This window comes from Mus caroli, unplaced genomic scaffold (assembly GCF_978045245.1).
Source record: "Mus caroli unplaced genomic scaffold, Mus_caroli_1 scaffold_1, whole genome shotgun sequence".
Lineage (NCBI taxonomy): Eukaryota > Metazoa > Chordata > Mammalia > Rodentia > Muridae > Mus > Mus caroli.
This window is the reverse complement of record NW_028227256.1, coordinates 83572859-83596096: the sequence shown is the minus strand read 5'-3', so window position 1 is coordinate 83596096 and position 23238 is coordinate 83572859. Positions and strand designations below refer to the sequence as shown.

At 48.5% G+C, this 23238-nt stretch overlaps 1 protein-coding gene across 1 annotated transcript; it reads left to right on the top strand.

The window, feature by feature from the left end:
• Positions 1–7337: 7337 nt before the first annotated feature.
• On the top strand, positions 7338–10231 carry LOC110297196 (alkaline phosphatase, germ cell type). Its single transcript, XM_021165938.2, has 11 exons — positions 7338–7401; positions 7493–7609; positions 7716–7831; positions 7980–8154; positions 8226–8398; positions 8618–8752; positions 8892–8964; positions 9081–9215; positions 9299–9490; positions 9601–9717; positions 9806–10231. Exons 1-11 carry the CDS (start codon positions 7338–7340, stop codon positions 10096–10098), a joined length of 1590 nt encoding a protein of 529 aa, XP_021021597.1. The 3' UTR covers positions 10099–10231.
• Positions 10232–23238: the final 13007 nt, after the last annotated feature.

Here is a 23238-nt window from a genome sequence, read left to right as displayed (position 1 = left end):
TTCCCCACAGCTAGAAAGTTCTCACAGACAACAGTCACACTAGCGTACAATGGCAAGTGTTTGTGGGGTCCAGTCAGTGAAAAAGAATATGGCCACGCAGTTCATGTTCTGAGTCTTATTTGGCAGCTGGCTGAGGGTCACAACCTCAACAGCCAGTGCCATTGTTCCGTGTTCAGAGCCCACAGTAGTAATTAAGATATTGACGCTCTGGGGGCTCCTTCATCTTTTATGGACATCACTCTTGCTATGACACAAAGATATTCATATAACCCCTAGATGAGCCTGTGATCAGGCCCCGACTTGCTCCCTGGTGAGCACTCCTTTTGGTCCACCCACAGGCAGAACATATTGTACCTATCTGCTCAATGGAGTGGCACTAGTCACGTGTGACGGACTTCCTTGGTGGCCCTTCAGTCCGGAAGGTAGGATGGTGATGGGAATGGCTGAGCCTTTTCCTCTGGCTCCTTAAACGCATACACAGACATGGCGTGAGAGGAGAGATGCCGTGCCACAGGTGACAAGAGGGTCACTGTCTAGGTGGGGACAGAGATGACTTCTAGACACAGCCCACCTGTGTAGGTATGCCCAGGTGCTTTCTACCTTCATACCAGCCTACCAAAGCCCTGGCGGGTGTGTGGGCTTGGAACTTGATCATGTGAAGTCTGCTGGATGCGACACCTGGGAAAAGACACACATACAGAAAGAAACAATCTTTCATTGGCAGGAGGCAGGATGACCACACTGACTGTTCCTGGGGGAGGCTCCCTTGAGGGAAAGGTGAAGAGTTCCCTGAGGTACCTTCCTGGAGGAAGCAATGCCCCCTCCAATCTCTCAGTACTCCTGGGCATTTGGGCCCCTTCTGGTGATCCACATCTCTGTCCAGACCCTGCCTTGTGTTTCCTGAGTGTTAGGAGTTGTCACCAAGCTCTTTGTGAGCTGTCTCGGAGAGATCACGGTGGGGGATGGGGGTAGGGCAGAATCAGTCAGGAGCCACCGCTGCTCCTGCACAGAGAACACGCAGACCCTGACAGCCTGCCTCTGAGAGTTAATTCTATCAGTCTAGTGTGCTCCAGCCCCAGGTAAAGGTTATTTAAAAATAGAAGGAATAGAGTCTATACACACACACACACACACACATACACACACACACACAGACATAGACACACACCACAGACACACACACACAGACACACACACACACAGACACACACACACACATACACACACATACAGACATAGACACACACACACACATACACACACATACAGACATAGACACACACACACACATACACACACACACAGACATAGACACACACACAGACACACACACACACAGACATAGACACACACACACAGACATAGACACACACACACAGACACACACACAGACACACAGACACACACACACATACACACACACACAGACACACACACACATACACACACACAGAGACATAGACACACACATACACACACAGACATAGACACACACAGACACACACATACACACACAGACATAGACACACACACACACACAGACATAGACACACACACAGACACACACACAGACATAGACACACACACACAGACACACACACAGATATAGACACACACACACAGACACACGCACACACACAGACACACACACACAGACATAGACACACACACACAGATATAGACACACACACACACAGACATAGACACACACACACAGACATAGACACACACACAGACACACACACACACACAGACACACACACACACAGACACACACACACACACAGACAGAGACACACACACAGACATAGACACACACACACAGACATAGACACACACACACACACAGACATAGACACACACACACAGACATAGACACACACACACAGACACACACACACACAGACACACACACACACACAGACAGAGACACACACACAGACATAGACACACACACACAGACATAGACACACACACACACACAGACATAGACACACACACACAGACATAGACACAGACATAGACACACACACACAGACATAGACACACACACACAGACAGAGACACACACACACAGACATAGACACACACACACAGACACACACACACACAGACACACACACACACACACAGACACACACACACAGACATAGACACACACACTCAGAGTCTCCGGGAGAGATTAAAACAGTTGCCACTGTATATACTCAATGGTGAGCTTTGTGTTTGTTTTGGTGAGAGTTTGTTTCGTTTCCAGTTTTGCTCTTTTGAGCCAGGGCCTTCAGTAGCCCAGGCTTTCATTGCCTCGAACCTCTGGTGCTCCTGCCTCCTGAGCCTGGAGCTGACAGGTTCATACCACTGTGGCCAGTCTGTGATGTGCTGAAGACTGAACTCTAGGCTTCAGGCAGACAAGTTGGCTTCCATCTGAGCTTCAGCCCCTGTCATTTTCTTTGTTTATCCCAGACTGCTCTGGAACTCTCTGGGTCACCAAGGTTATCCCTGAAATTCCCATCTTCCTCTCTCTGTCCAGCTAAGGTCACAAGTGTGTGCTGCCATCCCTGGTTCTGGTGCTTGCACCTCTGACCCCACAGTGGACCAAAGCTGTCAAGGAAGAACTGTAACTATTACCCTGATTCGAGGTGCCTCAGACACGAGGTGGGCAGAGGGACCCAGGTGGCCCCGAGGAGGTGGGTTGTCTATAGCCTTTAGGTATAGATGACATCTTTAAAAAAAAAAAAAAGATTTATTTAATACTATATTGAAGTACACTGTAGCTGTCTTCAGATGAACCAGAAGAGGGCGTCAGATCTCATTACGGAAGGTTGTGAGCCACCATGGCTTTGAACTCAAGACCTTTGGAAGAACAGTCAGTGTTCTTAACCGCTGAGCCATCTCTCCAGTCCCAGATGACATCTTTTTGATCACCACAGCTGACAGGTGATGTGTACCTGACCCCCAGTCTTTTGCAGACACATGGACAGTTTTCAGGACACTGGGGCAAACCTCAGCTGAGGAAGTCAGGGTCTCCACAAGATCAGCATGGAAGGCACGAGACACTGTATGCCTTGTACAATAGCAGAGATAATGGCAGCAGCACAGCCAAAATGGAGGCCCTTATGTCAGCCTTCAAAAGATAACATATTGCTGTGGGTCACAGAGGGAGTGGCCAAATGACATCAATCCAGTAGACACTGAGGCTGTGGATCTGATTTTAGATGCAGCAAAAACTGGGTCATTTAAACATTACTGGCAGGCATGTAAAGTGGGAGACTGCTCTGCAGGTTGTCCAGTTTCTCCAGGGGGCTGGGAGTTGGTTCAGTTGTCCGAGTGTTTGTCTGGTATGTGTGACATCCTCAGTTTGATCCCCAGCCTTGAATAAAGCCAGGCACAGTGGCTTATGCTTATGATCCTAGCTCTCAGGAGGTGGAGGCAGGAGGATGTGGAAGTCAGGGTTGTCCTTGGCTACATATTGAGTTCAAGAGCAGCCTGGGCTCTGGGAGCCCCCAAACTCACAATCTCACAGTCCCCAAATCAAATCAAACAAACCCACCCACCTGTGTCTGGACCCTGCCAGCATCTGCCTGTCATCCCAGCACTTCAGAGATGGAGGCAGAAGATCAGGAACTCCAAAGTAGCCCCAGCTCTGGAGTGACTCTGAGGTCAGCATGGGTTACAGGAGACCCTGTATCAAAGGCAAAACCAGACTGGGTGTTGTGGCATCTGCCTGAATCCAAGCACTTGCAAGGAGAAAGCAGGAGGATCAGGAGTCCAGGGTCATCTTAGGCTACACACAAGTTCCCAGCTAGCCTGGGCTACATGGGACCCTGACTCAGTAAAACCAAGAACACAGAAGCAAACCCCAAAACAATCATTATCCAAAATCAGACCCGGAAGTGTATCCCATTCATTCCACCACTTTGGAATCTGAGGTAGAAGAATTGTTTTAAGTGTGAAGCCTGCCTGACTTCACAGTGAGACCCTATCTCAACAAAATAAAATAAAATAAGGAATGACCTCACACCATGGCACATGTCCACCAACCCAGCTACTTGGGAGACTGAGGTAGGAGGATCCTAAGACCAGCCTGAGCAAAGCAAGGTCAAAAAGAACCTGGACCACTACTAACACTCTATCTCAATAGAAAATATTATAGAGCAAGCTCAGAGCCATGCCTATGACCCAGGGGCTTAGGTTTGGGTTGAACTTGGTCACATTCATAGCTTTAGGGAGGTCAGGGGTCAGCTAAGCTGAGTGATTCAACCAGAGAGATTTACCAACAGGGAACAGGAATGTCAGACACAAGTGCTGTCTGGATCCCTGAGTGGAAGAGGCAGATGAACTCTCTGTGCGTTCAAGGTTAGCCTGGTCTCCATAGCCAGCCAGGGCTACATAGTGAGACCTTGTCTCAAAACAACAACAACAACAACAACAACAACAACAACAGTTAGAGCCGTTGGTCAGATAGCCCAGGGTCAATTTGGTTCTCTCTTGAGTCTCAGCTCCATAATCTACAATCCAGGTGAGGAGTCTGGCAGAACATTACTATTTACTGCTATTACCACCACCACCACTACTACTACTACTACTAAACATTGTCTTGCAATACATAGCCCAGGATAGCCTGCAACTCACTATGTTGCCTAGGCTAGTCTCATGCTTATGAACTCAAGTGACCCTTCCACCTCAGCCTTGAGTGCCTGGGCCCACAGGCTCAGGGCATCACTGGACCTCCACAGGACCATAATAAACATGTAGATGCAGCCTTTCCAGTCCACAGCAAGCATAGTAGGGGCTTAGTGGGACAGGCAAGTGCTCAGGGCAGCAAGCGAAGGTGCCCTGGATTGTGGCCCAGGTGTAATGAGACATGAGTAGAGGAGGAGGCAGCTGTAGGAGAGCCTTGGTGAGCAGAGTTTAAGGGAGGAGAGGTTTATATGTGCTTGTCTGTCTGTCTTCTGTTTTGAAATAGGATCTCAGTATAGAACCAGGTTTTCTTCTGCCTCTACCTTCCCAGTGTGGGTGGAGGTGTTGGGTTTAGAGGGCTGAGATTAAAGGTGTGCGTTACCCTGCCCAGCTGCAGTTTGGGCTGTTGCAGCAAGCTCTCTCATAGCCCAGGCTGGCCTCCCCGCGTGGCCCTCTGCTTCCTCTCCCAAGGCTGGGATTTCAGAAGCCGGTTGCCAGTCTGGCATGCGTCCTCTCATTTTCTGAACAAGAAATCCTCCTGCCTCTCCCTCCCCTTCCTCCTCTTGTTCTTTTTTGAGGCAGGGTTTCTCTGTGTAGCCTTGGCTGACCTAGAATTTGATTTGTAGGCCACTCTGGCCTCAAACTCAGAGATCCCTCTGCCTCTGTCTCTTGAGTGCTGGGATTAAAGGTGTGTGTAGTCATGTCAGGCCAAGTATGCATCCGTATCTCAAGTGCTGGGATTACAAACATGACTCTACATACACAAGCAAATGGGCAAACACACACACACAGCTGGTTTATGGGATAATGGGGATCAGACCTGTAATTTATGTGTGCCACATCCCAAGCCCACTTATCTTTTTTATATTTGAGATAAAGTCTCTCTGATGGGCTGGAGAAATGGTTCAGCTGTTAAGAGCACTGACTACTCTTCCAAGACTGCTCTTCCAAAGGTCCTGAGTTCTAATCCTAACAACCACACGATGGTTTACAACCATCTAGACAGCTACAATTTACTCATAGACATAAAATAAACAAACAAACAAATAAATAAATAAGTAAACAAATAAATCTTTTTTTTTTTTAAAAGTCTCTCTGCCGGGCGTGGTGACACATGCCTTTAATCCCAACACTCGGGAGGCAGAGGCAGGCAGATTTCTGATTTCGAGGCCAGCCTGGTCTACAAAGTGAGTTCCAGGACAGCCAGGGCTATACAGAGAAACTCTGTCTCGAAAAACCAAAAAAAAAAAAAAAAAAGGTAAATAAATAAATAAATAAATAAATAAAGTCTCTCTGTTGCCCTACCTGCTCTTGGAAACACTTTGTAGACTAGGCTGGCCTTGAACTCACAGAGATCCACCCGCTTCTGCCTCCTAAGTGATGGAATTAAAGGAATGTGCCACCAAGTCTGGCTTGATGGATTAGGTTTTTGTTGTTGTTTTTTTGTTTTGTTTTTGTTTTTGTTTTTCAAGACAGGGTTTCTCTGTATAGTCCTGACTGTCCTGGAACTCACTTTGTAGACCAGGCTGGCCTCGAACTCAGAAATCTGCCTGCCTCTGCCTCCCAAGTGCTGGGATTAAAGGCTGTTGTTTTGTTTTTATTGTTATTGTTTGTTTTGAGTAGTGGGGTTTAAGACAGGGTTTTTCTGTGCAGGTTTGTGTAGCTGGAACTTACTGTGTAGACCAGATTGGCCTTGAACTCACAGAGATCTGCCTGTCTCTGCCCCTGGAGTGGCAGATTAAAGGTGTGCCCAGTTATTTGGTTGCTGTTGAATCAATATCTTTTCTTTGTAGCACAGGCTACCCTTAAATTTTCCTGCCATGACTTAGAAGACCTGGCTTACAACCTTGGACCACCACACCTATGTGGATCACATTTCTCTGATCCACTCATCCATCAATGGGGACATGGTTTGACCCCACACTTCTTGGCCACTGTGAGCCTAGCTTACCCCCAGACTACAGGAAGCTTACACCCACCGAAGTGTTCAGAGTCTGTGCAGAGCACTCACGCTGGGATCCCACCACCTGCCCAAGGGAATACGAGTCAACATCAAATAAGGGGAAAGCCTGCTTCTGAGCAAGACCCAGGCCTTGCCTGGTTTGGCTCAGGATTTTGGACCGCCCCCAGTCCAATTGCATTCAAACACTCAAAAGTAGCTGTGGTGGTGCAAATGTGGTTCTATAGGACCCATCAGCCCCATCTTTCCAATTCAACATTCCTCCTGGCCAATGCTCCCGGATACCATATCTGCCCTAGTCAGGGGAGAGGCAACTGGGGGCAAGACTAACTGGAACAAAAAGAGAAGGATGCCCATGGGAGGGTCGGTGACCACTGCAGCATAAGATTAAGGCTCTTCCTTCAGACAATAGCTGTCTCCCGCCTCCCACCTAATGTGGGGGAGATGCCTAGGACCCACCCTCAGCCACAGATTCAGGATGTTGGCCTGGACTTCCACACCTTGCCAAGACAAGATTCAGTTCACAGGATAGGGTGGGGCCAGGGTAGTGCCTAAGGATTAGGGAGGGACTCTGAGCCTTTCCGGAAGGAACTAAGTCTTCGCCTATTTAAGAGGAGCTCATCAGGACCTCAGCTAGTGTTGTGATATTGCAGCTTCTCCATCCGCCATCCTCACGGACCAGCACCCTGCCACAGCAATGTGGGGAGCCTGCTTACTGCTGCTGGGCCTCAGCCTACAGGTGTGCCCAAGCGTCATCCCAGGTAACGAGGAGGCTCCTCCAGGTGTTTGCTCGCTCGTCTTTGCGCTCCGGGGTCTTCAGTCTGACCCTGCCTCTGCTCTTTTCTTCACCAGTGGAGGAGGAGAACCCGGCTTTCTGGAACCGAAAGGCAGCCGAGGCCCTGGATGCTGCCAAGAAGCTGCAGCCCATTCAGACATCAGCTAAGAACCTCGTTATCCTCATGGGAGATGGTAAGATCGTGAGGCCTGCCTATCCTGGGACTCTCGTACACCCGCCACCCGCCGAGGCCCCTGGTGGGCCTAAGGGATTAGTCTTGATCATGTTCTGCTCCTTCAGGGATGGGAGTGTCTACAGTAACCGCTACCCGGATCCTAAAGGGGCAGCAGCAAGGCCATCTGGGACCTGAGACACAGCTAGCTATGGACCGCTTTCCACACATGGCTCTGTCCAAGGTGAGCTTGGAGACACTCGAGTCCCCACAGGGGGTGGCAAGAGCTGGTATATGGCAGGAAGGTGGTTCTCGGGAAGAATCCAGAATCCCAGGAAAGGACAAGCTCTAATGTCTACTAGTAGAGTTGAGCCGAGAGTGTCTCTCCCTAGACATACAACACAGACAAGCAGATCCCGGACAGCGCAGGCACAGGCACAGCCTTTCTCTGCGGGGTCAAAACCAACATGAAGGTCATTGGCTTGAGTGCAGCTGCACGCTTCAACCAGTGCAACACGACATGGGGTAACGAGGTCGTCTCGGTAATGCACCGTGCTAAGAAAGCAGGTAGGTTGGGACAGGGTGGAAGGACTTGGGCAGACCTGGGGGACCTGGGTGGCTCATGTGACTTTCTGTAGGCAAGTCTGTGGGAGTGGTGACCACCACATCGGTGCAGCACGCCTCTCCGGCCGGCACCTACGCACACACTGTGAACCGTGGTTGGTACTCGGATGCACAAATGCCTGCCTCAGCACTGCAGGATGGCTGCAAAGACATCTCTACTCAGCTCATCTCCAACATGGACATTGATGTGAGCCCCAAGAGGGAGGGAGGAGGGCCGCATGGAGGTGTTACTCATCGCAGTATAGGCAGCTGGCAGCCTGGGCTCTGGGTCCTCCAGGTTATCTAAGTGGTGGGTTGGGGGTGGGTAGAAAAGACACAGAGTCCCTTCCTTCAGACCTGCTGGGACCAGATGCTGTCAGGAGGGAACAGAGGATCAATCAGGTCCCAAGCTCACCTCTGATCGTAGGTGATCCTCGGTGGTGGCCGCAAGTTCATGTTTCCCAAGGGGACACCAGACCAGGAATATCCAACTGACACCAAGCAGACTGGAACCAGGCTGGATGGACGCAACCTAGTTCAAGAGTGGCTGGCAAAGCATCAGGTATGGGGAGTGGGGGTGAGGGTGGGGGTGGGGGGTAGGGTCGGGGCTGAGGGCGCATTGGGGCAAAGGGCAGAACAGGAATTATTGAGGGCTGTGCATTTCAAGGTATGTACTTAGTAGACTGGCCATGTCTCTGCAGGGAGCCCGGTATGTTTGGAACCGCTCGGAGCTCATTCAGGCATCCCTGAACCCATCTGTGACACACCTCATGGGTAATCACTTGCATTTCTTGCCCTGGAACCCTTCCATTGGGAAAGTGTGTGTGTGTGTGTGTGTTGGTATCCCTAGTATGCACTCTTTAGTCACCATGGATTTTCTTATTCTTCAGGCCTCTTTGAGCCTAACGACATGAAATATGAAATCCACCGAGACCCTGCTCAGGACCCTTCCCTGGCCGAGATGACGGAGGTGGCTGTGCGCATGCTCAGCAGGAACCCCAAAGGCTTCTATCTCTTTGTGGAAGGTGGGTGGTTTTGCCTGGCAGAGAGGAGGAGGAGACAGGTCCAACACAGGCTCAAACATCTCCCCATCTCTGGCTCTCTGCAGGGGGTCGCATCGACCATGGCCACCATGAAACTGTAGCCTATCGTGCCCTGACTGAGGCTGTCATGTTCGACTCAGCTGTTGACAAGGCAGACAAGCTCACCAGTGAGCAGGACACGATGATCCTTGTCACCGCCGACCACTCTCACGTCTTCTCTTTTGGTGGTTACACACAGAGAGGGGCTTCCATCTTTGGTAGGCATGGGGCAGGCAGTGGCAGATATTGTTGCCTTGGAGGGATCTAGTGACAAGGTGCTTCAGGAAGCAGCTCAGTTTGAAAAACCAGTTATCCCCTCTTCCTGCAGGGCTGGCTCCCTTCAAGGCTGAGGATGGCAAATCCTTTACCTCGATACTATACGGCAACGGTCCTGGTTACAAGCTCCGTAATGGCGCCCGGGCTGATGTCACGGAGGAAGAGAGCAGTAAGTTCACTCAGTGTGGGGTCAGCAACACGGGGCTGAGAGTGCTCATGGAGGTGAAGGACCCGTTCTGAACACCCATTCTTGGCAGGCAACCCCACGTACCAGCAGCAGGCGGCTGTACCCCTGTCGTCAGAGACCCACAGCGGGGAGGACGTGGCAATATTCGCGCGTGGCCCGCAGGCGCACCTGGTGCACGGAGTTCAGGAGCAGAACTACATCGCGCACGTCATGGCCTTCGCAGCCTGCCTGGAACCCTACACTGACTGCGGCCTGGCATCCCCTGCTGGCCAGAGCAGTGCACTGAGCCCCGGCTATGTGTCCACCTTGCTGTGCCTGTTGGCAGGGAAAATGTTGATGCTGATGGTGGCAGCTGAACCCTAACTACCTAAGCTCACTGGACTCCACTTGTTGGCTTGTTCAGTGCCTTTCTGCCAGTACTGTTTCCTGGGCTCCAACTGGAACCCTACTTCCTAAACTCAGAACTAACTTGGTTTGTCAGTCCTGCAGCTGTACCTTAGTATGAGGCCTCCTCCATCTGGCACTTTTTTCCCCTGCAGTTTTTTGAGACAGGATCTTGCCTAGTCAAGATTTCAGTCCACCATCTTAACCTCAGCTTCCCCAAGTCGGGGACTGTAGATGCCTCCTGCTGTGTCTGACTGCCATAAAAATGAAGAGCGTTTATCTTCTTGGACCTTTTTTTGTGGGGACAATAAAACCAATTGTTACACACGAAGTCAGTCGTACCAGTTTTGTCTACAGCATCTGGAAGGGTGGTTCCTGGGTGGGTCAGAGGTCAGCTGTGTCAGGGATGGAATGTCACTTCAGCCATCCCCTGACCATGAAGAAGTCCTGGCACTCGTCGATGCCATGTTGGCTAGGAGGAAGGAGGAACAAGAAATCTTGCTTTCAGGCCAGCACCACGCCTTTAATCCCAGCACTCAAGAGACAGGCAGAGGGATCTCTGAGTTTGAGGCCAGAGTGGCCTACAAATCAAATTCTAGGTCAGCCAAGGCTACACAGAGAAACCCTGCCTCAAAAAAGAACAAGAGGAGGAAGGGGAGGGAGAGGCAGGAGGATTTCTTGTTCAGAAAATGAGAGGACGCATGCCAGACTGGCAACCGGCTTCTGAAATCCCAGCCTTGGGAGAGGAAGCAGAGGGCCACGCGGGGAGGCCAGCCTGGGCTATGAGAGAGCTTGCTGCAACAGCCCAAACTGCAGCTGGGCAGGGTAACGCACACCTTTAATCTCAGCCCTCTAAACCCAACACCTCCACCCACACTGGGAAGGTAGAGGCAGAAGAAAACCTGGTTCTATACTGAGATCCTATTTCAAAACAGAAGACAGACAGACAAGCACATATAAACCTCTCCTCCCTTAAACTCTGCTCACCAAGGCTCTCCTACAGCTGCCTCCTCCTCTACTCATGTCTCATTACACCTGGGCCACAATCCAGGGCACCTTCGCTTGCTGCCCTGAGCACTTGCCTGTCCCACTAAGCCCCTACTATGCTTGCTGTGGACTGGAAAGGCTGCATCTACATGTTTATTATGGTCCTGTGGAGGTCCAGTGATGCCCTGAGCCTGTGGGCCCAGGCACTCAAGGCTGAGGTGGAAGGGTCACTTGAGTTCATAAGCATGAGACTAGCCTAGGCAACATAGTGAGTTGCAGGCTATCCTGGGCTATGTATTGCAAGACAATGTTTAGTAGTAGTAGTAGTAGTGGTGGTGGTGGTAATAGCAGTAAATAGTAATGTTCTGCCAGACTCCTCACCTGGATTGTAGATTATGGAGCTGAGACTCAAGAGAGAACCAAATTGACCCTGGGCTATCTGACCAACGGCTCTAACTGTTGTTGTTGTTGTTGTTGTTGTTGTTTTGAGACAAGGTCTCACTATGTAGCCCTGGCTGGCTATGGAGACCAGGCTGACCTTGAACGCACAGAGAGTTCATCTGCCTCTTCCACTCAGGGATCCAGACAGCACTTGTGTCTGACATTCCTGTTCCCTGTTGGTAAATCTCTCTGGTTGAATCACTCAGCTTAGCTGACCCCTGACCTCCCTAAAGCTATGAATGTGACCAAGTTCAACCCAAACCTAAGCCCCTGGGTCATAGGCATGGCTCTGAGCTTGCTCTATAATATTTTCTATTGAGATAGAGTGTTAGTAGTGGTCCAGGTTCTTTTTGACCTTGCTTTGCTCAGGCTGGTCTTAGGATCCTCCTACCTCAGTCTCCCAAGTAGCTGGGTTGGTGGACATGTGCCATGGTGTGAGGTCATTCCTTATTTTATTTTATTTTGTTGAGATAGGGTCTCACTGTGAAGTCAGGCAGGCTTCACACTTAAAACAATTCTTCTACCTCAGATTCCAAAGTGGTGGAATGAATGGGATACACTTCCGGGTCTGATTTTGGATAATGATTGTTTTGGGGTTTGCTTCTGTGTTCTTGGTTTTACTGAGTCAGGGTCCCATGTAGCCCAGGCTAGCTGGGAACTTGTGTGTAGCCTAAGATGACCCTGGACTCCTGATCCTCCTGCTTTCTCCTTGCAAGTGCTTGGATTCAGGCAGATGCCACAACACCCAGTCTGGTTTTGCCTTTGATACAGGGTCTCCTGTAACCCATGCTGACCTCAGAGTCACTCCAGAGCTGGGGCTACTTTGGAGTTCCTGATCTTCTGCCTCCATCTCTGAAGTGCTGGGATGACAGGCAGATGCTGGCAGGGTCCAGACACAGGTGGGTGGGTTTGTTTGATTTGATTTGGGGACTGTGAGATTGTGAGTTTGGGGGCTCCCAGAGCCCAGGCTGCTCTTGAACTCAATATGTAGCCAAGGACAACCCTGACTTCCACATCCTCCTGCCTCCACCTCCTGAGAGCTAGGATCATAAGCATAAGCCACTGTGCCTGGCTTTATTCAAGGCTGGGGATCAAACTGAGGATGTCACACATACCAGACAAACACTCGGACAACTGAACCAACTCCCAGCCCCCTGGAGAAACTGGACAACCTGCAGAGCAGTCTCCCACTTTACATGCCTGCCAGTAATGTTTAAATGACCCAGTTTTTGCTGCATCTAAAATCAGATCCACAGCCTCAGTGTCTACTGGATTGATGTCATTTGGCCACTCCCTCTGTGACCCACAGCAATATGTTATCTTTTGAAGGCTGACATAAGGGCCTCCATTTTGGCTGTGCTGCTGCCATTATCTCTGCTATTGTACAAGGCATACAGTGTCTCGTGCCTTCCATGCTGATCTTGTGGAGACCCTGACTTCCTCAGCTGAGGTTTGCCCCAGTGTCCTGAAAACTGTCCATGTGTCTGCAAAAGACTGGGGGTCAGGTACACATCACCTGTCAGCTGTGGTGATCAAAAAGACAGAAGTTGGTACCTGAGACTGGGGTACTGCTGTGAAAGGCCTGACCGTGTTTTTGTTTGCAAGAATGTGGATTTTGGGACTTTGGATTTGGAAAGCAGTGGGATGCTTTTAGTGGAGCTCAATGGGCTATCCTAGTAGGAATATGGAAGACTTTGTTCCTGAGATTGATTTGAATTTTGCAGACCTGGCCCAAGTGGGTTCAGTGGAGAAGACTTTTGGTATATGGTATAGAAAGTGCTTTTGCGGTGTTTCAGTGAAGAATGTGGCTGCTTTTTGCCATTGGCCAAAGAGTCTGCCTGAAGCTAAGGTGAAGAGAATTAGAGTGTTTGAAAAAGGAAGTCTCCAAAAAGCCCAGCAGAGACTTTGTTTCCTGGTTAAGTCTCATGAAGAGTGTTTTGAACAAGCATAGCAAGCTTAGAAAGGAAAAATATAAAATATGTGGTTTGAGTATTAAAGGGGCACCAGGAAATGAAATGGAGCTGAACCCTGTGTTCAAGGATATTAAATTGAATTAAGGGAGTGGTGACCTTGGGGTAAGATCCCACCCAGCTAAGTTTAGGTCCAGGTTTTGTGGCACATGCCTTTAATCCCAGGAGGCAGAGGCAATTAGATCTCTTGAGTTCAAGGCCAGACTGGTATGGAGCAAGTTCTAAGTAGAGAAAAGCTTAAACCTAGGCATGGCATTACATGCTCTTAACCTCACAGTCATGCTGATCTCTGAGTTCAAGGTCAATCTGCAGAGCAAGTCCCACGACAGCCAAGCTAGGCAGTGTGATGGAGATGGAAAACAGACAGCTGGTGAAGATAGAATAGAACAAGGGGGCCATGTTCCAGCCCCAGAAAACAACAGAACTTTGGCAGCTTTGGCCATGCATCTCTGGCTTTACAGTCAAGCGGTGAAGGAGACTACTGGGACAATTGATGCTCGTTAGCTGGAGCTAAGAAATTAGTGGTGATTAAGGAGATCAGCACCACTGAGGTGAAATCTGGGAAGTGTTTTCTGGGAGCACAAAGACACTGTGTTCCAGAGATAGCCAAGGTTGTACCTCATGCTGCAGCGGGACTTGGTAATATGTAAGAGTCACCCAGGTGGTACTGGTTTGAAGGTATGAAGGGGTCATGAAGAACAGCTGAGGCTTGGCACTGTGAGAGGCTATGACAGGCCATTGGTGAAGGTGCAGCCATAGATAGCCCAGGACTAAAGGGGTGATGCAAAGAAGTTGAGGCTTGGCACCATGAAGAGAACCTATGAGAGGCTATTGGTAAAGTCTAGTTGCAGGGGAAAGCCCCAGTGTATTGGAGATGTCAGTACCATGGGATGATCACCAGGATCATCAGCAGCAGTGGAGTGGAGTCAACCAGAGCCTAGAGTGCTATAGATTGTAGATGTGGAGAAGTGACCCAAGCCCTTTGGAGGAGCCCAGAAGATCATATGTAGATCACAGACATTGGAACAATGGGGCAGCCTGGATCCCTCTGCCCACCTCGTGTCTGAGGCATCTCACATGGGGGTAATAGTTACAGTTCTTCTGTTGACAGCTTTAGTCCACTGTTGGGTCAGAGGTACAGGCCCCAGAACCAGGTGTGACAGCACACACTTGTGACCTCTTTTGTCAGTAGATGGAGGCAGGCAGATGGAAAATTCAACAAAACTGGAAACCAACCAACCAAACACACCTCACCAATGAATATACATACAGTGAAAATGTTTTGATTTTATAGGAAGGTTGTGAGTCTGTATGTGTGGATAGTGGTACCTCTATTCCTTCTGTCTTAGAACCCCGTCTCTCTCCCCAAACTGACAGGGACAGGCACACTCTCTCTGAGAGAACCTGTACTTAGCTCAGCATGAGGGTACAAGGAGGTTTCTGGGCTGGGTTGGGCCTTCAGGGAAGGATGCGTTCCAGAAAGGGAAGGTCATGGTCTCCCAACCACAAAAAGCCCAGGACCAGATGGGTTTAGTGCAGAGTTCTATAAGACCTTCAAAGAAGATCTAATCCCAGTTCTTCACAAACTATTCCACAAAATAGAAACAGAAGGTACTCTACCCAACTCATTCTATGAAGCCACAATTACTCTGATATCTAAACCACAAAAAGACCCCACAAAGATAGAGAACTTCAGACCAATATCCCTTATGAATATAGATGCAAAAATACTCAATAAAATTCTCGCTAACCAAATCCAAGAACACATCAAAACAATCATCCATCCTGACCAAGTAGGTTTCACCCCAGGGATGCAGGGATGGTTCAATATATGGAAATCCATCAATGTAATCCAGTATATAAACAAACTCAAAGACAAAAACCACATGATCATCTCGTTAGATGCTGAGAAAGCATTTGACAAAATCCAACACCCATTCATGATAAAAGTCTTGGAAAGATCAGGAATTCAAGGCCCATACCTAAACATGATAAAAGCAATCTACAGCAAACCAGTAGCCAGCATCAAAGTAAATGGAGAGAAGCTTGAAGCAATCCCACTAAAATCAGGGACTAGACAAGGCTGTCCACTCTCTCCCTACCTATTCAACATTGTACTTGAAGTCCTAGCCAGAGCAATTAGACAACAAAAGGAGATCAAGGGGATAAAATTGGAAAGGAAGAAGTCAAAATATCACTTTTTGCAGATGATATGATAGTATATATACGTGACCCTAAAAATTCCACCAGAGAACTCCTAAGCCTGATAAACAGATTCAGTGAAGTAGCTGGATATAAAATTAACTCAAACAAGTCAATGGCCTTTCTCTACACAAAGGACAAACAGGCTGAGAAAGAAATTAGGGAAACAACACACTTCTCAATAGCCACAAATAATATAAAATACCTAGGCGTGACTCTAAGGAAGTGAAAGATCTGTATGACAAGAACTTCATGTCTCTGAAGAAAGAAATTAAAGAAGATCTCAGAAGATGGAAAGATCTCCCATGCTCATGGATTGGCAGGATCAATATAGTAAAAATGGCTATCTTGCCAAATGCAATCTACAGATTCAATGCAATCCCCATCAAAATTCCAACTCAATTCTTCAACAAATTAGAAAGGGCAATCGGCAGATTCATCTGGAATAACAAAAAACCTAGGATAGCAAAAACTCTTCTCAAGGATAAAAGAACCTCTGGTGGAATCACCATGCCCGACCTAAAGCTGTACTACAGAGCAATAGTGATAAAAACTGCATGGTACTGGTATAGTGACAGACCAGTAGACCAATGGAGAACAGAATTGAAGACCCAGAGATGAACCCACACACCTATGGTCACTTGATCTTTGACAAGGGAGCTAAAACCATCCAGTGGAAAAAAGACAGCATTTTCAACAAATGGTGCTGGCACAACTGGTTGTTATCATGTAGAAGATTGCGAATTGATCCATTACTATCTCCTTGTACTAAGGTCAAATCTAAGTGGATTAAGGAACTCCACATAAAACCAGAGACACTGAAACTTATAGAGGAGAAAGTAGGGAAAAGCCTCGAAGATATGGGTACAGGGGAAAAATTCCTGAATAGAACAGCAATGGCTTGTGCTGTAAGATCGAGAATCGATAAATGGGACCTCATAAAATTGCAAAGCTTCTGCAAGGCAAAAAACACTGTCAATAAGACAAAAAGACCACCAACAGATTGGGAAAGGATCTTTACCTAACCCAAATCGGATAGGGAACTAATATCCAATATATATAAAGAAATCAAGAAGGTGGTCTCCAGAAAATCAAATAACCCCATTAAAAAATGGGGCTCAGACTGAACAAAGAATTCTCACCCGAGGAATACCGAATGGCAGAGAAGCACCTGAAAAAATGTTCAACATCCTTAATCATCAGGGAAATGCAAATCAAAACAACCCTGAGATTCCACCTCACACCAGTCAGAATGGCTAAGATCAAAAATTCAGGTGACAGCAGATGCTGGCGAGGATGTGGAGAAAGAGGAATGCTCCTCCATTGTTGGTGGGATTGCAAGCTTGTACAACCACTCTGGAAATCAGTCTGGCGGTTCCTCAGAAAATTGGACATAGTACTACCAGAGGATCCAGCAATACCTCTCCTGGGCATATATCCAGAAGATGTCCCAACCGGTAAGAAGGACACATGCTCCACTATGTTCATAGCAGCCTTATTTATAATAGCCAGAAGCTGGAAAGAACCCAGATGCCCCTCAACAGAGGAATGGATACAGAAAATGTGGTACATTTACACAATGGAGTACTACTCAACTATTAAAAAGAATGAATTTATGAAATTTCTAGGCAAATGGATGGACCTGGAGGGCATCATCCTGAGTGAGGTAACCCAATCACAAAGGAACTCTCACAATATGTGCTCACTGATAAGTGGATATTAGCCCAGAAACTTAGGATACCCAAGATATAAGATACAATTTGCTAAACACATTAAACTCAAGAGAACGAAGACCAAAGTGTGGTCACTTTGCCCCTTCTTAGAATAGGGAACAAAACACCCATGGAAGGAGTTACAGAGACAAAATTTGGAAGTGTGACGAAAGGATGGACCATTTAGTGATTGCCATATCCAGAGATCCATCCCATGATCAGCTTCCAAACGCTGACACCATTGCATACACTAGCAAGATTTTGCTGAAAGGACCCAGATATAGCTGTCTCTTGTGAGACTATGCCAGGGCCTAGCAAACACAGAAGTGGATGCTCACAGTCAGTTATGGAATGGATCACAGGGCCCCCAATGGAGGAGCTAGAGAAAGCACCCAAGGAACTAAAGGGAACTGCAACCCTATAGGTGGAACAACAATATGAACTAACCAGTACCCCGGAGCTCTTGTCTCTAGCTGCATATGTATCAAAAGATGGCCTAATAGGCCATCACTTGAAAGAGAGGCCCATTGGACTTGCAAACTTTATATGCCCCAGTACAGGGGAACCCCAGGGCCAAAAAGTGGGAGTGGGTGGGTAGGGGAGTGGGGGGTATGGGGGACTTTTGGTATAGCATTGGAAATGTAAATGAGCTAAATACCTAATTAAAAAATGGAAAAAAAAAGAAAGGGAAGGTCTCGGGGGCAGGTCTTTTACTCTGTCTGTTGGTGTCTCATAATCAAGTCCCTTCTTTCCATGTTTGTGGGAACCTGTCCTAGTGCAGGGCCTGAGCACCTACAGGGTGTTCATGGGTTACCTGCTTAGCCTGCTGATGACTGTTGCTAAGAAGGAAAAGGCTCAGAAACTACATCCTGCGGCTAGATGGAGCCTCTGCTGACTGATGGAAGTGAGCAGTCAGTGCTAGGGGATTACTGAAGGGAACTGGAGAAGGCTTTCCACTCCAGATCACATGTCATGTAGAGCAGACTACATACAACAGTGATTCTGGAACAGCTGTGGACACTTAGCATCCTGCAGTATGCCCTAGACCTTGTAGGCAGTGGAAGGTATGGGAAAGAAGGCTGATTCAGAGAATGGCGCCCCAGGGATGGACCAGGGCTTCTGTGCATCTGGACTCCGGTGGGGTTTTTGGTGTTGTTTTGCTTTCCCAGAAAGTGTCATGCCCACCTCGTCTGGCAAGGAAAACGCAATACGGTCGGATTCTTCTCAACAGCTTTATTGCAGGAACACCTCGATGCTACGGGAACCCCGGGCACCCAGGGAGGACTGCTTATATACACCCCGCACTGGGGAGGGCTATGTGTCCTCCTGGGATTGGTCAGTCTGCCGGCACCTTAATTCGCATGCACCCGCTCGGGAGGTGTTGGCGCCAGATTTGGGCTAGCGCCTGCGCAGTGGTGTTGTTTAAGGCGACAGTGTACCAGAGACCGGTGCCATCTTTTAGGCGTTGGCTGCCTACAAGAAAGCATTTATCTGTGTATCCCAGGGTGTCCTGGAACTCATGCAGTAGACCTGGCTGGCCTTGAACTTAGAGATCTGCCTGCATTTGCCTTCTGAATGTTGGAATTAAAGGCGTGTGCCACCACTACCCTGGCTTTCTGGTATCTTCTTCTGCTCCTTCTTCTTCTCCTTAAAGATTTATTTATTTTATGTATATGAGTACACTGTAGCTGTCTTCAGACACACCAGAAGAGGGCATCAGATCCCATTAGAGATGGTTGTGAGCCACCATGTGGTTGCTGGGAATTGAACTCAGGACCTTGTTCTTGTTGCTTCTTTCTGATCCTTCCTCTGACATGACCTTTGAGAATATCCAAGTGGCATCTGGCCTATGAAGTAGAAACTTTAAAAAAAAAAGATTTATTTATTATATGTAAGTACACTGTAGCTGCCTTCAGACACTCCAGAAGAGGGAGTCTGCTCTCCTTATGAATGGTTGTGAGCCACCATGTGGTTGCTGGGATTTGAACTCAGGACCTTCAGAAGAGCAGTTGGTGCTCTTAATCTCTGAGCCATCTCACCAGCCCCTGAAGTAGAAACTTAAGAGTTCTTTGGAAAGTCAGTTGTGTTGGATGGTGTTTTGTTAAGGCAAACAAGTAAAGGAATGTTTCATTGAGTGGACAAAGGTGAAAGACTAAGGCAGACTTGTGAAGAAACATTCAGACACAGGAGAGAGGATGTTGACACGTAAGGACATGTGATGAAGGATTCTTTGCTTTGCTAACGACACACCTGTATTGGTCTGCCTTACATCGAGCAGTTGAGCTCCACTTATTGGGACTCCATAGAGAGAAACTTGCCAAAAAATTTCTGGTGATGTGCTGTGGCTTCTTGCGGCTTCTGCAGATGGGGTTGATTGGCAGAGTGATGTCAGCTGAGACAGACTTACATGCTGAGGCGAGATCCGTGGAGGACATGTGATGTTTGGAAGGAGTATAGATAGGACTCAAGGGTCAGTGAAGGAGGCTGAGCTTGGCTTGCTTGCATAGCTAAATGCTTGTTGATCTTTACTGATCTTCACTCTGCTGAGAGAGTTACAGCCGAGAACTTTTCCCGATGTTCCTGTTGGCCCTGGTCCCTCCTGTTGACTCGTGCTGAGGCTGAGGCCCGGCTGTCTCTGCTAGGTACCCCTCCCTTCGCTGCTGATTTGCTATCCCAACTCCACCGAACTGGGCTGCTGGAATATCGGTGAAGTGTTTGCGAGTGGATCGAGCTGCCACTGATGACAACGCAGATGGGAGTTGCTCCAAAGAACCATTTCTAAACAGGTATCCTTTCTTTTCCATTACCTCTGGTGGGTGGTGGGCTAAAAGGGAGTTTAAAGCATTTAAGAAAGCTGGGTGGTGGTGGCGCATGCCTTTAATCCCAGCACTTGGGAGGCAGAGGCAGGTGGATTTCTGAGTTCGAGACCAGCCTGGTCTACAGAGTGAGTCCAGGATAGCCAGGGCTATACAGAGAAACCCTGTCTCGAAAAACAACAACAACAACAACAAAACGTTTAAGAACCATCATTAAAAGTAGCCCCTTCTAGGACAGCCAGGACTATACAGAGAAACCCTGTCTCAAAAAAACAAAAGAAAAAAAAAAGTAGCCCTTGAAAATTTAGTTACAGGCCCAGATCTTCCAGAAGGACTTCTCTGAGTACAAGGATGTTGCTAGCTATGAAGTATCTGCAGCAGGTGTCCCCACTCTTTTTCCACACCCCACAGGTGAGGTTGCAGGTCTCCTATTCCTGGCTCCCAGCTTCTTGCCTCCAGGTTCCTCCACCATCCTTGAGCTGTCGACTTGGTGACCTGTGAACCTCCATCTCTGCAGGAGGCAGGAGGGAGCCTTGGAGCATGTATCCAGAGCCCCTGGTCACATGTTAATGCTCACTGCTGCCCTGTAAGAGCCCGGGAAGGTTAGGGTCCTCCTGGGATGGTAGGGTGGAAAGCCTGGATAATTTCTAGGGCAGGCTGCCAACTCTGAGGCAGCCTCTGTGAATCTGGAGTGGACTACCTATAGGGAGATGGGAAACTACTGGCCCTGACCCCTTAGGGCCTTTCCTAGTCAGAGCCTGAAACACATTTGTCTTAGTCAGGGTTTCTACTCCTACACAACACATCATGACCAAGAAGCAGGTTGGGGAGGAAAGGGTTTATTCAGCTTACACTTCCACACTGCTGTTCATCACCAAAGGAAGTCAGGACTGGAATTCAAGCAGGTCAGGAAACGGGAGCTGATGCAGAGGCCATGGAAGGATGTTACTTGCTGGCTTGCTTTCCCTGGCTTTCTCAGCTTGCTTTCTTATAGAACCCAGGACTACCAGCCCAGGGATGGCACCACCCACAATGGGCTGGGCCCTCCCCTTGATCACTAATTGAGACAACACCTTACAGCTAGATCTCATGGAGGCATGTCCTCAAGGGAGGCTCCCTTCTCTGTGAAAACTCCAGCTGGTGTCAAGTTGACACACAAAACCAGCCAGCATAACATTTGTCTTAGTCAGGGTTTCTATTCCTGCACAAACATCATGACCAAGAAGCAAGTTGGGGAGGAAAGGGTTTATTCGGCTTACACTTCCATGCTGCTGTTCATCACCAAAGGAAGTCAGGAATGGAACTCAGACAGGTCAGGGAGCAGGAGCTGATGCAGAGGCCATGGAGGGATGTTCTTTACTGGCTTGCCTCCTCTGGCTTGCTCAGCCTACTCTCTTATAGAACTCAAGACTACCAGCCCAGGGATGGTCCCACCCACAAGGGGCCTTTCCCCCTTGATCACTAATTGAGAAAATGCCTTAAAATGGATCTCATGGAGGCATTTTCTTAACTGAAGCTCCTTTCTCTGTGATAACTCCAGCTGTGTCAAGTTGACACAAAAATAGCCAGTACAACATTCTTCTGTGTGACCGGGGCTTTTAATACTTTGGCTTTAGTATGTTACCTCCTCTACCTCTGCAGCCAGCTAAGGGGCGGGGCCTTAGGCAAGAACTGAGCTGTGTGTGATTAAGTTATTTGACCCTTGCAAACTTGAAGCTCACTCCAGGAGGTGGATCCTGGAAGCCATGAAGCATCCTGTACTCCATACAGGGCTTCTCATATCTGAATTTTCCAATGCCCTTCCAATGCCTTCACCTCTCCCTCACCAGGTCTCTGTCTCTCACTCTGCCTCAACCAGAGCACTCAGCCTTTCTTTCAGCAAAGCACTGCTGGCGTTATGCTGTGTCATAGTTCATTTTATTATTGCAAAATCTCCCAGGAGAATGACGGAAGCATACTTTGCTTGGACATTAATGTGCAAGCCGGGCCCAGAGGCACATGTGTGTAATTATAGCACCTGGGAGGTTGTGGCAGGAGGATCATGAGTTTGAGGCCACTGGTGGCAGCTGAGGACTGCCAAAGAGCCTTGGCTACATCAACCTCTCCAGGCTCTGTTGGGTGTGCTGTGGACACTGAAGGCAAGAGAAGCCAGCACACTCTTGTTCAGTCCTTGTCCTATGGGGACATCAAGTGCCTATGTGGTCCTCAGGCACAGGCTGAGCTGTGACTGAATGCATGGTGTGACATTCTCTGGCAGCTGACATCAGTGACAGACACCAGCGTGGCATTTCCTTGGCCTGCCAGGTATCCTGTTAGGTTGAGGCTGGTTGCAACACTGAGGTCTGTTGTTAGAGCCCATGGTGAGTGGCAGAACTTGCAATCTGAGTTATGCCTGAGGCTGGAAACCTGAAGCCAATACACTGGGAACCAGAGGGACTGGAGGAGTCCAGAGGAAAATTACTACTGTGAACAGACATCATAACCAAGGCAACTCTTAAAAGGACAACATTTGGGCTGGAGAGATGGCTCACCGGTTAAGAGCACCAACTGCTTTTCTGGAGGTCCTGAGTTCAATTCCCAGTAACCACATGGTGGCTCACAACCATCTGTAATGTGATCTGATGCCCTCTTCTAAAAAGTTTGAAGACAGCTACAGTGTACTTACTATAATAAATAAATCTTAAAAACAAACAAACAAAAACATTTAACTGGGGCTGGCTTATAGGTTCAGAGGTTCAGTTCATTATCATCAAGGCATGCATGGTGCAGGTAGAGTTGAGAATTCTACATCTTCATCTGAAGGCTGCTGGAAGACTGGATCCCACGTGATTAGGAAGAGGGTCTCATTGCCCACTCCCACAGTGATACACTTCCTCCTACAAGGCCACACTGCTTAATAGTGCCACTCCCTGGGCCAACTATATTCAAACCACCAGCCATGAACACTAGAGCCTATGGGACAGTGGAGTGAAGTCCAGTGAGCTTAGGTAG